Raw genomic sequence first — 14,400 nt, 5'->3', positions numbered from 1 at the left:
GAGTTCTGGCTTGTTAGCTGTCCCCCAAACACTCAGCCCTCCTCATCCCAGAGACTCCATCCCACCCTATCTAATCCCACCCTATAAATCCCATCCCACAGATCCCAACCCATCTCATAGATCCTAGTTTACCCCATCCCAGAGATCTGATCCCTTCCATCTCACTCCATCCCAAGATCTCACCCCACATCCCACTCACCTCCACCCATGCCCTCCACTACTTCCTCCCTGCTCTGCTGAGTGGTCCTGACCGCTCTCAGAGGGCTGTGTGGGTCTCAACTAGCTCTTTATTCCCAGTGCACACTGAGGCTTCGGGATGGTCCCAGGGGAGATGCAGGGTTGGGGGTCACAGGGCTGCAGTGAGGCCACAGCAGAGGCTGGTGGGGCAGAGTGCAGGCAGGGGGTGATGGACCAGCTGCCCCCAACTCATTTCCCAGGCCAGTAAAGCACGAAGCCATCACGGCTCTTGCTGAAATCTGGGGTGGCTGCGTCCGGCCGTGTCTCCACCATCAGCAGCCGCCGGCGTCCACGGAAGCTCAGCTGGATGCAGTCAGAGACCCGGACCTGCAGCTCCCGCTTGGTCCTGCAACAGCGTCCTGCATCAGTGGGGGGCTCACACGTGGGGCACCGCTCCAGCCCCAGCCTGAGCCCCCCGACTCACGCGCGGCAGTGCTCCAGCAGGACCCCCACCAGCTCTCCCACCCGGTTGTCCCCTGCCGGCTGCATCTTGTGCAGGCACACGGCCAGGTCCTCCTGGCTCTGGGTGTGGAACACCACCAGCTGCGCCCGGCAGCTCGTCACGGTCAGGCCTGTCACCTGCGGGAAGAGGGGAATATGTCCCTGGGTCACCACCACGGCCATGGGACAGCACAGTGGAGACAGCATGGCACAGCCAATGTGGTGTGGAGAACACGCAGGGTGGTGGGGACAGCACTTTATGGATAGCATGGCATGGCACAGACAGTGTGGCATAGCCAGCATGGTAGGGACAGTGTGGTGGGACCAGCAGCCCAACCCCATCCATCCTAGCACACTTGACAGTGCCAATGCAATGGTCCCGGTGCACGGCTGTAGGGACCACTGAGGGGTTTCCAACCCTCCTGGTGGGATCGGGCCGACCAGGACACCAGGTCCCCCTGACCCTGTCTTGCTAGGACAGCAGTACACCTTGTGGTGCTCTTTTCCCCCTGCCATACCCTGGGGACACCGGGGGAAGGTGGCTGGGGACACTCACGGCGCTGAGGGGTATCGCCCGCATCATCAGGTAACGCTTCCGGGGGTCCAGCTTGTAGACATGCTGGTCTGTCACCAAGATAGCCCGATCCTGGCTCTTCCCAAAGCGGTTTATCTGCGGGGACAGGGAGAAGTGAGAGGACATACTGGGGGGGTGACACAGATGTGGTGGCCGGGCAGGACCCCCCATATCCCTCACCTTGCGGACATGGCAGGAGAAGAGAACGGAGCCAAAATGCACCTTGTCCTTGAGGCTCTGGAGGCGGTGGGCGAAGAGCAGTGCCAGCGCTGGGTTCTCACTGGGCTGTGGGAGCCGTAGGGTGAGTAGGGGGGGACACCTCGGGGGAGGAGCACCCCAGGGTTCTCCGTGGGGCACCCCAAACCCTCTGGCAGCCCTTACCGAGGAGAGGTAATCCCGTTCCCAGCTGCGCTGGCAGCCCCAGGCCTCCCGCAGCCCCCCCAGTGCTGCCATGGCGGCCACCTTGGCCCGGATCTGCCCCATCTCTGATGGGGGGATGTTCTTGATGATCTGCCGCGCTCGCCACCTGCATTGGGGGGACACAGCACGGTCATGGCCCTGTTCCATGTCAGCATCCCACATTTAAGTCCTGCCTCTCCATTCCCATTTTCCCATCCCACATTCCCAACCCACATCCATCTTACATTCCAGTTCCACATCCCCATCTGTGTCTAAGTCCCTGTCTCACATCCCCATCCCACGTCCCCATCTCGTGTCCCTGTCCCATGTCCTCATCCTACATAAGTATCCCACCTCCTCATCGCTGTTTGAGTTCCCATCCTGCATTGCCATCCTATGGTCTCCATTCCCATCCCACGTCCCTATCCCATGTCCCCATCTTATGTCCCTGTCCCACATTAGAGTTTCACATCCCCATCCCATGTTCCTGTTCCACACCCATATCCCACATCCCCATCCCTGTCTGAGTGCCCATCCTGTACCTCGCCTCCCACATGTCCCTATCCCATTACTCCATCCAACATTCCCATACAACATCTCCATCCCACAGTCCTCATCTTGTGTCCCACATTCCCAACCCACATTTCCACCCCATATCCCCAATCCCACATCCCTGCTCCCATCACCACATCCCCATTCCAACCCATGAATGGAGCAGGATTTAAGATGGTACCTGCGGAAGAGGCGCTGGCTGGCATCCTGGAAGTGCACCAGCACTGCTGGTGGCTCTGGCCAAACCACGCTCTTCCCAAAATCAGGAAGGGTGCGGACAGCCTGGAAGCGCCGCAGCAGCTCGCGCAGGTACGCCCTCACCTTGTGCCGTTTGTAGCAGGCCATGATGGTGTAGGCTGCCCGCAGGTACCGGCAGCGCCGGCGTGCCAGGGCTCCGCGCCAGGCCTGCCCAGTGCTGGCTGTCAGTGTGGGTGCTGCCACATGGGTCCCCCAGGAGCACGGCTCCAGGAGGTCCCCAAAATGCTGCTCTCCCCCACATTCCCTGGTGCAGCCCTTGTCCTGCTCTGAGGAAACACTCCATGCTGTGCCCTGTGTCAGCCAGCCCCACATCCTGCCCCTATAGAAGGTCCCACACCATGCTGCGCTCAATGCCGTGCCCTATTCTCTGCCCCATGCCATACTCTGTACTGTGCCCTGTACCATGCCCAATATCCCATGCCCCACTTCTTTCCCCACGCCATGTCCCCCACCATGCCCCATTCCAGGTACCATATCCCATCCCGTGCCACATTCCATGCCCCATGCCCTGCCCTATGCCATGTCTCCCAGCACACCCCATCCCCTGACCATGTCCTGCTCCACGCCTTAGCCCATCCCATGCTTTACCCATGCTCTGCACGATCCCAAGCCCCACACCCTGTGCAGCCCTGGGCACCCCCCTCACCCCCATGTCACCCACCTTCTGCAACAGCAGGACAATGATGGGGATGAGCTGCGCCCGCTCCTGCTCGAGGCAGACAAGGGTACGGGGTGTGCGGATGAAAACCTTGGTGTGGCCATAAGCCACATCGTCCTGGAAGCCATGCTGCTCCAGGAGGGCTTGCGTAGCCTCCCGGTCACTGGCCATCAGGTGGTTGGGCCACGTGTACTCACAGGTCATTTTGTACCTGTGGGGCAGAGTAGGGTGAGGGGACACGAAAGGGGTGCTGGGAGTCCTGGGGGTCGGACCGGGCCATACCGCAGGAGGAAGCGGTGGTAGGGCTGGCGGTAGGCAAAGCCGGCGCGGCGCACACGGACGTTCTCCAGCAGCCCCAGGTAGGAGACCTGGTGCCGGCAGCGCTCCACGTCGAAGAGCGTCGGAGACTTCTGGTCGTTGGGCTTGATGCAGCGCACGTAGTAGGGCTCCTGCGGGGACACCGAGGGGATGGTGCTGTGGTGGCACCCACCCGTGGCACTGAGCCCACGGGTGACCTGGGCTGAGGGGCTGCAACACACAGGGTGAGAATGCCTTGGGCATGGGGACAGGAGAGTACAGTGGCCTGAGGACATGCGTGGATGGCACAGGGACACCTCGGCTGGCTCTGGGGACATGGCTGGCTGCCTCAAGGACATGCCTGGGAAGCTTGGGGACATGCCAAGCTGGCACAGGGACAAGCCAGGCTGGCTCAAGGACATCTTGGCTGGCTTGGGGACATTGCCAGTTTGGTACAGAGACATGCCTGGCTGTCACAGGAATAGCTTGGCTGGCTTGGGGACAGTCTGGTTGGCTACAGACAGGCCATCTTGGGTGGCCTGGGGACATGTCACAGTGGTACAGGCTGGCTCAAGGAATATCTTGGCTATCTGGGGACACGCCTGTGTGTCTTTGCATCCTACACAGCTGCCACAGCACATTGCCAGATGAGTTAGGGATGTGTCAAGTTGGTGCAGGGATGTGCCCAGTCCCCTACCTTGGAGGCGAGGTTCTCCACCAGGGCCACGATGGAGTTCTTGAAGAGCGTGCCGGTGGTCAGCGGGCGCTTGGTGACCTCGGTGATGCTCTGCTCGCCGTCAGGCCACATGGCGCGCAGCACAGGGTCCGCACTGAGGGATGGCGTTGGTGTGGGACGGGCAGCACCAGGCACCCCGCTCCTGCCTCACGGCTGTGCCATCAGCCCCACAGTTGTGTCTTCTGTGTCCCCAACCTGTTGTAGAAGAGCCGCTTGAAGTCCTGGAAGAGCGTATCCTTGTTCTTGTCCAGGAACCCTTCCACCGAGTACCTGAGGGAGGGGGACACCATGCTGGGGATGAGGGTGGGTCAGCTCCCAGCTCCAAACAGAGGTGGTATGTGGCCCTAGGGGACTGTGGGGTTCAGTGCTTGTGGACACAGAGCCCACTGACCCTGTCCCTGCTGCCCCCATGCTGCCCATCCTGCTGCACAGGGCCTCTGTGCCTCCCAGCCCCCATGGACTTCAGCGCTCCCCCTAAATGGCCTCTCATGGCCCTACGTGGCTCCCATGCCCTCCTGAGATCCCACATGGCCACCCACAATGGACGCCCACTTTCCCATGGCCCCAGCTAGCCCCCCGGCCAGTCCCCCATGATCCTCACAGCCTGACTGTCTCCCATGACCCCAAATCACCACCCACAGTCTCTCAAGACCCTCCTCCATGTTTCCCCATGGTTGTCCAATATCCCATGGTCAACCTTAGATCCTCCAACACCCCTTCTAGTCCCATGATCCCAAGTGAACCCCATAGTTCCCCCACTCCCTCTCAATTCCCCTCATAGTTCCCCCAACTGCCACAACCTGAGGGTCCCTGTGACCCCAAACCACCTCCCACAGACCCTCATGTGCCATCTCCATTCTCCCCCGTGGTTGTCCAAGGCCCCATGGTCAACCACAAGCCCCCAAGAACTTTACAGCCCCATGACCCCAAAAGGCCTCCCCATGCTCTCCCAAAGCCCTCCATTGTGCCCCACAGCCCCATGGCTACAGGATGACACCCATAGCCCACTGTGACCCCCCCACATCCCCCCAGCTCCCCCCTCACGTGACATCTCCTGCGTAGTGCTTGATGCGGAAGTCCCGGTTGAACTCCATGGTCTTGTCTGTGGGGCAGAGCTGGGGGGCAGGGGGGTGTCAGCTCCACGCTCATGGACCCCCCACTGCTCCTGACCCCCCAGAAGCACCTTGCGGCTTGTGTAGTGGGGATGGTGGCCCAGGCGGGTGTCCATGGAGGCAAGGAAGAGGGAGTCAGTGACGGTCCCTGCAGCCAGGCAGGCCTCATCCAGCAGTGCCAGGATGCCACGGTGGGGCTGCTCCACCAGCTCCACGATGGGCTCGTTGCTGAAGTACTCGATCTAGTGGAGGGGGAAAGGGGTGGGCACCCAAAATTGGCTCCACCCAGCACCCTGATTTGCCCCACACACCCCAAATCTTGTCATGACAGCTGATGGCATCCATGTGTCCCCTATGTTCCCACCATGCTCTGCCAGGTGATGACCACCAGGTCCCTTTCATGTCTCCCTCAAACCCCTCACCTTCTGCCAGGTCATGTCCCCAACATGTGTCTCCAGAGCTCCCCATGTTCTACCAAGTGATGCTACCCATGCCCCCTTCATGTCCCTCTGTCTCCCCAGTAGCCCCTCATGCTCTGCCAAGCACTGTTCCCCATGTCTCCCCCATGACATCTGTGTTCCCTCATGGCTCCCCAGTCCCCCTCCAACTCCTCATGCTCTGCCAGGCAATGCCCCGCTGTTCCCCTCACATTCCCCCCATGCCCCCCTGTCCCCCAGGCTCTGGCAGGTGATGCCACCATGTCTCCTTCATGCCCCTCACGCTCTGCCAGGTGATGCCCTCCCGCTGGTACTCGGTCTGCTCCTGCCGCAGGATCAGCTCAATGAAGAGCTGCTGCAGCTTCTCATTGCAGTAGTTGATGCAGAACTGCTCGAAGCTGTGGGCAGAGAGTTAAGGTCAGGACAGCCCCACCAGCTGCCCCCTGCTCTCAGTGTCCCCTGTGCACCCCCTGAGCTGCACGGCCCTCCTGGTCCTGTCGCCTTGCACGTGTACCTCAGACATCCTCCCTCTCCATGTGTTTCTCTCAAGCCCTGTTCCCCGTTTCCCCTGGACCCTGCCAACTTCATGAGTCCCTTCCCTGGGTCCCATCCCCACCCTGTGGCCCTCCCAAGCCCCATCCCTTCCATGAATCTTGGGGTCCCTTTCTAGTGTCTCTTCTGTGCCCTATCACCTCCCAGTGTCCCCATGCATCTCCCCAACACCTGTCCCCTCCAGGTGTCCCTCACAGGGGTCTCCCATCCCCTCCACACATCTTTCCCATCCCCAATCCCACAGCACATCCCTCCCCGTGTTCTCTCTGGGCCATGTCACCTGTTGGTGTCGAAGATCTCAAAGCCATAGATGTCGAGCACCCCGATGACCGTGCTCTTACCGTGCACACGCGCATTGTACCCGCGGGCAGTGATGCCAGCGTTGATGCGCTCCACGATCCAGCAGAAGAGCCTCTCATAGATGGCCTGAGGACAAGGGCAGGGTGATGGGCACCCAAAGGTGCTGGTATGGGCTGGGCTGGCACCCATCACCCTGAGTCCCCCCCTACCTTGGCGCAGGCATCGCGGGCATACGCGGCCTCCTTGGGGCTGTGGCCCTTCTCGATGAGCTCCCCGGCGCCGGCCGCCACGGTGCGGGTCAGGAGTGCCCGGCGCAGGCTCTCAGGGGCCGTGGCCGTCAGCTCGGCCAGCACCGAGACCCCTGATGTGTCCTCCACCAATGTCACCTCCTCCTCCTGTGCGAACCTGAGGTTGCCCTGGGGAGGGAGATGTCTTGTTGGGGGATGGACAGAGAGGGGAGACACCTGGCAGCACCCAGAAAGGGGTTGGGGTGTCCTGGCACCAGCAACTCCTGCACCATGGACTGTACTGGTTTGTATGGACCCTACAGGTTTGTACTGGGCTGTGCTGGTTTGCATCAAGCTATACTGGTTTGTTCTGGGCCAGGCTGCACTGCACAGAGCAGCACTGGTTTCTGCAGGGGTCTACTTATTTAAACCAGTCCATACTTGTTTGCACTGGGCTGTACTGGGTAGCGTGGGGCCACACTTATCTGCATGGGGCTCTACCGGTTTGCCTGAGGCCAAACTGGTGCAGAGGGGCCCGGTATGTCCTGGTGGTGTCCTCACCAGGTGCAGGATGGCAGCCAGGATCCGGCGCACAGAGCCCATCTCCTCCGGGGAGAAGCCGATCACAGCCATCGCCTCCTCCACTGCCCTGTAGCCGAATGCGTCATCCATGCAGGCCTGAGGCCAGGGGAATGGTGTGAGGGGCCAGGACCCCCTTGTCTGCCCTCCCTGGTCCCCTCCTGGCCTTCCCCCCGCCCCACTCACGTCACCCTGGGCACCCTCCCGGGTGTAGCGGTAGGTGCTGGGGTCCCGGCAGAGGTGCAGCGAGGCCAGGAGTGCTGCTGGGGCACCTAGAAGCAGCTGTGGGGAAGGAGGGTGTCAGCACCACTGCCATTTGTGTGTCCCCATCTCATCCTTCCCAACCTGTCCCATTCACTGCCATCTCACCTCACTTATCCCATTATGTCCCATTCACCCCATTTCATCCATCTATCCATCCACCCATCCCATTCTATCCCATCTTATCCTTCCCAACCCCATTCTACCCATCATGTTCTATCCCAACCCATCCCATCTGCCATCTAATCAACCCCAACCCCATCCCATCCTTCCCATGCCGTCCATCCTGTTTCCATTCCATCCCACAAATCCCATTCCAACGTTCTCATGACATCCATCCTGCCCCCATCCTGTAGATCCCACCCATCCTTCTCATCCCATCCATCCCATTTCATAAAATCCATCATCCACCCATTTCATCCATCCCCTGACAACCTTCTCATCTCATCTGTCCTGTCCCCATCCCACAGATCCCATCTCATCCATCCCTTCCCTATCCCATAGATCCTATCCCACAGATCCTATCTGTCCCAATCCAACCTTCTCACCCCATCCATCCCACCCACCCCATCCCTGGTTCACCTGGTAGAAGGCATGGAAGTTCCTCTCTCCTGGTTGCTGCTGGAGGACTCGGGACTAGAAGAGGGAGCAGGCGGGTGGGTGCCATGCAGATCCTGTGTGGCAGCAGTGTTCCCATGGGAGCGGTGCCCACCCCGCTGTACCCAGAGGCCCCGCACCTTCTCCAGCAGGTAGTTGTGGATGTGGCCGCCAGTGGGGTCACCCTTGAAGTCGAAGTTGATGTCCATGTACTTGCCGAAGCGGCTGGAGTTGTCGTTGCGGTTGGTCTTGGCATTACCGAAAGCCTCCAGGACGCAGTTGGACTTGAGCAGCACGTTCTTCACCCTTGGTGGGGCAGCACGGCACAGCTGCAGCATCGCTGACACCCCGTGGGCCCTACCACCCACATGGCCTTGGGATGCCCCAAGCTCCCCACACCACCCCACAGGCATGAGGCATCCCTGGTCCCAACACACCTTCTCTATGGGCATAGGGCACCCCTGGTTACCCCATGGCAACTCCTTGGTCCACTCACACCATCCCTCTGGCTATGGGACACCCCTAGATCCCCCCAGGGCCACCTCACACGCATGGCAGTTCCCTGATCACCCCAGCCCATCACTACATCCATGGAGCACCTCACTCCCCCCACACCATCCCTGTGTGGATGGGGTCCCCCAAGCTCTCCAATGTGTTTTGGACACCCTTGTCTTCCCTCATCCCTATGGACATGGGACACCTCAGTCTCCCCACAACATCCCTATTGGTATGGGACACCCCAGGTTCCCCCAGAATCACCCTGCAAGAGTAGGGCACCCCTGGTCCCCTCACACCTTCCCTATGGGTAGACAGCACCCCAGAACCAGAACCTATGAACACAGAACACCCCAACCACTCCACACCACCCTTGTGGACATGGGGCACCATGGACCTCCCCACTCTGAGGGCCTCCTAGGTGGGTCCCAGCACCCACCCCACCTCCTGCCAGCACCGTGGGGCTGGACCCACCTCTCCACCTCAGCACGCTGGGTGGGGTTGGTGATGGCTGCTATGTACTGCATGATGTACTTGCTGGCCTCTGTCTTGCCTGCCCCACTCTCACCTGGCAGGGAGGGAAGCAGCTGGGTGAAGGCACCCACCACCTAAAGGTGCTCCCCACTGGAGGGTGCCCCAGCCCCTACCCGAGATGACGATGCAGGTGTCCTTAGCACGGCGCTTCATGGCCTTGTAAGCAGCATCGGCCAGGGCGAAGAGATGGGGTGGCCGCTCGTAGAGCTCACGGCCACGGTAGCGCTCCACCATCGGGGGCCCGTAAAGTGCCAGTGCCTGGTATGGATTCACCGCCACCACCACCTCCCCGATGTAGGTATAGATGCGGCCCTGGGAGAACCTGTGCAGAGGAGTGGCCATGGGGCAGGCTGGGGGGGGCACACTGAAAGATGCTGTGGGGATGGCACCAAGTGCCATGGGGCAGGATGGTGCTATGTCATGGGGCAGCACCCTGCAGGGTACTGTGGAGTAGGATGATGTTGTGGGGTAGCACCATGTCGGGTGCTGTGTCATAGAACACAGTGGTACCCTGCAGGATGCTGAGCCATGGGGTGGGACGACATCCTGTGTGGTGCTGTGCAGCAGGGCAGCATCCTGTGGGGTACCATGAGGTGGTGTGGGCTGCCATGTTGTGGGGCAGGATGCACAGCCTGCAGACCACCCTGCCATGAGGCAGGACATTTCCCCTTGGTGCCCAGGGGATGAGCGCCACACTGTGAGGTAGAGCCCGCCACTCTACCCACAACCATGGGGCTGGGCGGTGCCGTGGGGCAGTGGCTCTTCCTGTGGGCAGGAAGTGCATGGGGGCCCCTATAGATACTCACACACCACCACCCCCCTAGCCCCATACCACACCAGCCCCCCAACCAGCTTCAGGGCAGGGAGGACCATGGCTTGGCTTCCCCCTGCCACAGCACAGCCCCACCCAGATGCTTCCCGCGGAGCCAGAGATTGAGCCCCCCCCTCCCCAGTGTCCCCCATACCGCAGGCGCAGGTTTTCCAGGAACTGCTCCATGGTCACCTCATCCAGGAGGACAAAATCTGCTTTCCCGAATTCGGGACCCTCCAGCTCCGCCATGCTACAGCACCCACTTCCCTTCTCCCCCTCTCCCCAAAGCCGCGCTGGCTTCCTGCACCACCAACCGCCGCGCAGGCGCGCTGAGGACCCATCGTCACCCAGGGTGACATCCTTGCAGACACCCAAATTTGGGGGTTGGCAACTCCCCACCACGCCCATCCCTCGGGATACGGTTCTGGGGGATCCCGGGGGGATGGTCACTGGTCACGTCACCACAGGTGGGAAAACCCAGTTATTTATTAAGATGCTGCTGGTCGACATAGCTGTGTTCTCATCCCAGTGTTCCCAGTTAAACCCCCAGGATAATCGCGGAGCTCTGGGAATGATGTGCCCAAGGTGAAGGTCAGCAGAAAGGGGGCCCCCATGTTGGCATCCAACTGGAAGAAAAGGGGGAAAATCATTAGGATAATGAGCTCTGCTGGTGGCTCCAAACACCTGGAATCCAAATTTCATGGCTCCACTCATGCTTATCATGGCAAACCTGTGCTTGCCACCATCCTCAGTTCCAACTTTTAACCAAAAACCATTCTCAGCAAATCCCAGCAACCAAAAATCTTCCTTACCGAGGCTGTCAGCCAGTTTTCCTGGTGGCTTTCCCCAAAATCTCTCACATTTTCCACCTGGAATGGAAGAAATAAGGAAGATTTGTACTCGCGATAAGGAAAAGTTGAAAGTTTCATGTTTCATCCGCTGCATCCACATGGGTCCTTGGACTTGAGTGGGACTGGGCAGAGCTTTTGTCTAAACGTTTAATTAATGGGATTAAAATCCTGAGAGCACGTATGTGAAACTTCACAGCTTCTTGGTATCATCTGAACCTGTCCCGGGCACAAATCCCAGGGGCACGGCCCCATGGCGCAGCTCTCAGGTGGGATTTCAGCCTCTTGGTTGATGGCTAAGAGGTTTAGCAGTGATAACTCCACATAGTCCAACTAATTACAGTAACGGGATGAGCTCAGGAGATGCTCCCCACTTAGCACAGGGAACGGTTGCCCATAAATCCCTGTGGGATTTAGGGCTCTCCATCCCCCCATGCCAATGCTCTCTCATGGAATGCCATCCTGACACTCATCTGGCACCTTATGAAGTGACCAGGCCTCAGCAGACCCCAACTTACAGTTTAGTTAATTACAACGCATGGCCGTTGAACCCATCTCCTCACTCCCGGTGTCTTCCTCCGTCCATCCTGTTCATCATCCCAGTGGGAGCCTGGAACTGCAGAAGGCAACCCGGCCTCAGCGGTTGCACCCTGCCCGGAGGCTGGGGGCCGCCCTCGGGCACGGCGTGTCCGGGATATCTATAACCCCACCCCGGACAGAGCGGGGAGAGGCCTCAAACCGTCCCGGGGTTGCTCTGGCAAGCGCTGTAGGAACGGCGGGGACCACTCCAGGCCCCCCCACGCTGGAAGGCTTGCGGAGGAGGAACAGGGCCCCACCAGGCCCCTGAGTGACGCAGACGCCCCCCCTTACCCCGCCCTGGTAATCCCTGCTCCCCCCGGGGACACGCAGCCTCCCCAGCCCGGTGATCCCTGCTCATCCCGGGAACACGCAGGCCACCGGGCCCGGTGATCCCCGCTCCCATCAGTCAGGCCTCAAGGAGAACTACCCTTCCCAGCATGCACCGCGCTCCACAGCACCTCACGCCAGCAGCGACTGAGCTCTGTAAGGGAGAAGCGCCCAGCCCTGCGCTGCCCTGGGGCGCCTCCGCTTCATCCCCGGTCCATGGGGGCGGTTCCGGTGGCGGATGGCAGCGGATGCCGCCGGATGGAGCAAGGCCGCGCCACCCTCGCTACCTGTCGCTACCGCCATGGCTCCCAACAGACCTTCGCGGGCGTATGACGTCACGGCGCTACGTCGAGGGACAGCGCCACCTGGCAGGGAGGGAGCGCCGCAGGCGTCAGCGCATGCGCAGAAAAGCGGCAATCACTGTTGAGCCTAGCGCCCAGAGCCACCTCCTCGCTGCAGCCGCCGCAGCGGAAAGAGGCCGGAAACGGCGCCACCCGCCCTGGCCGAGGGTTCGACCTCCTGGAGCGTCTCCGTAGGGCGGACTGGTCTGGGGCGGAGCTAGGCCTCAGAATGGGCGTGGCCATACACATGGGCGGGGCCTACGCTCCCATAACTACTGTGGTTCCAGTGGGGGGCGGGGCTTGCGCTGGTAGGCGGGGCTTAGCCTCCTGCGGAGCATCTCTGCCTCCCCCATTCGCGGGCCCGGGGAGGACTGACGTCAGTCCTCCCCGCGGAGGGCGGGGCGTGGTGCACGCCGGGAAGCCGCCGCCCAAGATGGCGGCAGGATTGAAAAGTTGTTGGTGGCGCTGAGGTGATTCCGGGCGGGCCGCAGCTGGGAGCGGAAGCCGGGCCTCTGGCGGCCTCTGTGGTCGCTGCCAGGCAGTGAGCCCGGTCACCTGGGCCCCGCTGCGCACCGAGGTCGAGCGAGCACGGCCGCTGCGGGGATGCCCCCTGGGGGGCCGGGGCCGCCGCCGCCGGAGACATGGAGGAGGAGAGCAAGAAAGGCAAAAAGGTGAGAGAGGGCCGCCCCTGGGGCGCCTTAGGGTTGTGAGGCCGCTCTGGAGGCAGAGGGGCACCTCCTCACCCCTGGGACCTCTCACCCCCCCCAGCCCCTTGGGTCCTCTGTGGCCCACGACTTGTGGCCAGCTGTGTCGGAAAGCCCACCTAGGTGCGGCTGGAGCCCCTCTTGGCCTTTTCCCATCCCTGTGGTGGCTTCAGGTGTGGACTTGTCCGAGATGACCATCTCCCAGTAGGTGTGACTTCCCTGAGGGCTGGGGCTTCGCTTCCCTCACTAAAATTCCTCTCCATGTAAATTTACGGCTTAGGAGGCATGTTGCTATGGTTTCTCTGCATTGATCAGCGGCTGAGTCGGGTGCTTTTCAGGCGGCAAATGAGGTTGGAAGCTAAAGACAAGCCTTAAACACTGTTCTGTAACAGCACTGGGTTGTTTTGGCTACTAACTGTGTGCTAAACCGGCTGGGCTGCATACACGAGCATACCTAAATTGAGTCAACTACAGTCAAAGCTACTGTGCTGCAGGCTCCTCAGAGCTCATCAAGCTCCAGCTGCGTTGGCTGTACCCGGGCTGCTCCAGTTTCTCTTGTTTAAACCTATTTTTACATCGTGTGGGGGAGGTAAAGGAGCTAAAGATTGAGGCTGGGATGCTTGCTCCCTGGGGTGGGGGTGGCTCCTTTTTAAAAACAACCTGTCCCATGGTTTGGTGACATAAAGGAAGGAGGAAAGAGCTATCTTTAGTTGTTTTGGGGGTACCTGCAGTAACGGCGATCTCAGAAGGTGGCAGCAGAGTCTCCTGCTGGAACTCTGGTTCGAGGTGATCAGGATACTCGCAGAATGAGAAATACTGAATGTGGGTTTGTTGTCTGGTTTGGGTTTTTATTCTGGAGTTACCACACAAGTTTCTCAGAGCCGCATCTGGGAAGTTGAACCACACCTGTATGTGGGGTGGAAGGATCAGCAGTGCAGGTGGAAGAGAAATTATTTCTCTGGATGTGTCACAGTCCTGCTTTTAAGAACTCATAATATCACAAAATGGTTTGGGTTGGAAGGTACCTCAAAGCTCGTCCAGTTCCACCCCCTGCCATGGGCAGGAACACCTTCCACTAGAACAGATTGCTCCAAACCCTGTTCAACCTGGCCTTGAACACTGCCAGGGATGGGGCAGCCACAGCTTCTCTGGGCAACCTGTGCCAGGGCCTCACCACCCTCACAGGGAAGAACTTCTGCCTCAGATGTCATCTAAATCATCCCTCTCTCTCCCCTCTGTCAGTTTAAAGCCATTCCCCCTTGTCCTATCCCTACCTGCCTTTGTCAAAAGTCCCTCTCCAGCTTTCTTGTTGGCCCCTTTAGGCACTGGAGTCTGCTCTAAGGTGTCTCTTGAGCCTTCTCTTTTCCAGGCTGAACAAGCCCAGCTCTCTCAGCCTGTTTCCATAGCAGAGGTGTGACAGCCTGAGCGCTGGATGCAGGACTACAGGAAGAATGCTCACTTCTGGGGCTGCAGGTAGTTGTAGAGTAGCTGTAGATATAAGCAAATACCTGATACTTGTGGTGGGCAGTGTCTGCAGGGCTAGG

General features: G+C 60.0%; 2 protein-coding genes and 1 non-coding gene across 10 annotated transcripts in view; 1 reads left to right on the top strand and 2 right to left on the bottom strand.

Moving 5' to 3' along the window:
* Positions 1–265: 265 nt before the first annotated feature.
* Positions 266–12,104, bottom strand: MYO1G (myosin IG). Of its 7 annotated transcripts, none has more exons than XM_061366017.1 (25): positions 11,943–12,104; positions 11,424–11,521; positions 10,870–10,926; positions 10,212–10,683; positions 9,360–9,568; positions 9,187–9,280; positions 8,358–8,523; positions 8,203–8,256; positions 7,546–7,641; positions 7,342–7,458; positions 6,763–6,969; positions 6,534–6,679; positions 5,985–6,099; positions 5,336–5,506; positions 5,197–5,267; positions 4,348–4,422; positions 4,114–4,246; positions 3,402–3,568; positions 3,123–3,330; positions 2,385–2,608; positions 1,634–1,778; positions 1,433–1,537; positions 1,235–1,348; positions 662–816; positions 266–583 (listed from the first exon to the last, which is right to left on the bottom strand). In XM_061366017.1, exons 4-25 carry the CDS (start codon positions 10,463–10,465, stop codon positions 427–429), a joined length of 3,183 nt encoding a protein of 1,060 aa, XP_061222001.1. In that variant the 5' UTR covers positions 10,466–10,683; positions 10,870–10,926; positions 11,424–11,521; positions 11,943–12,104; the 3' UTR covers positions 266–426. The 7 variants fall into 7 exon arrangements, 5 of the variants coding, with proteins under 5 accessions (XP_061222001.1, XP_061221996.1, XP_061221991.1 ...); XM_061366012.1 differs by having other exon boundaries at positions 11,424–11,515; XM_061366007.1 differs by lacking the exon at positions 11,943–12,104 and having other exon boundaries at positions 11,424–11,755.
* On the bottom strand, positions 11,589–11,722 carry LOC133219170 (small nucleolar RNA SNORA9). The gene has a single exon (XR_009727367.1). It is a non-coding gene; the product is annotated as a small nucleolar RNA SNORA9 (small nucleolar RNA).
* A 431-nt stretch (positions 12,105–12,535) lies between the features above and the next one.
* Positions 12,536–14,400, top strand: part of CCM2 (CCM2 scaffold protein) — a 31,523-nt gene continuing 29,658 nt past the window's right edge. The window contains exon 1 of one of the 2 annotated variants that reach the window (XM_061365956.1): positions 12,536–12,823. Coding sequence is in view for 1 of the 2 variants with exons in the window: in XM_061365948.1 (XP_061221932.1) it covers positions 12,794–12,823 (30 nt within the window). In the remaining variant the exon portion in view is untranslated. The remainder of the gene's footprint in view (positions 12,824–14,400) is intronic. The other variant, XM_061365948.1, reaches the window with a different exon arrangement.

Source organism: Neopsephotus bourkii, unplaced genomic scaffold (genome assembly GCF_033783945.1).
Source record: "Neopsephotus bourkii isolate Nb327-2 ecotype Australia unplaced genomic scaffold, CSIRO-AGI_Nbou_v1 NB_122, whole genome shotgun sequence".
Lineage (NCBI taxonomy): Eukaryota > Metazoa > Chordata > Aves > Psittaciformes > Psittacidae > Neopsephotus > Neopsephotus bourkii.
Note: the sequence above shows the minus strand (reverse complement) of the source record. Positions and strands in the feature narration are given on the sequence as shown.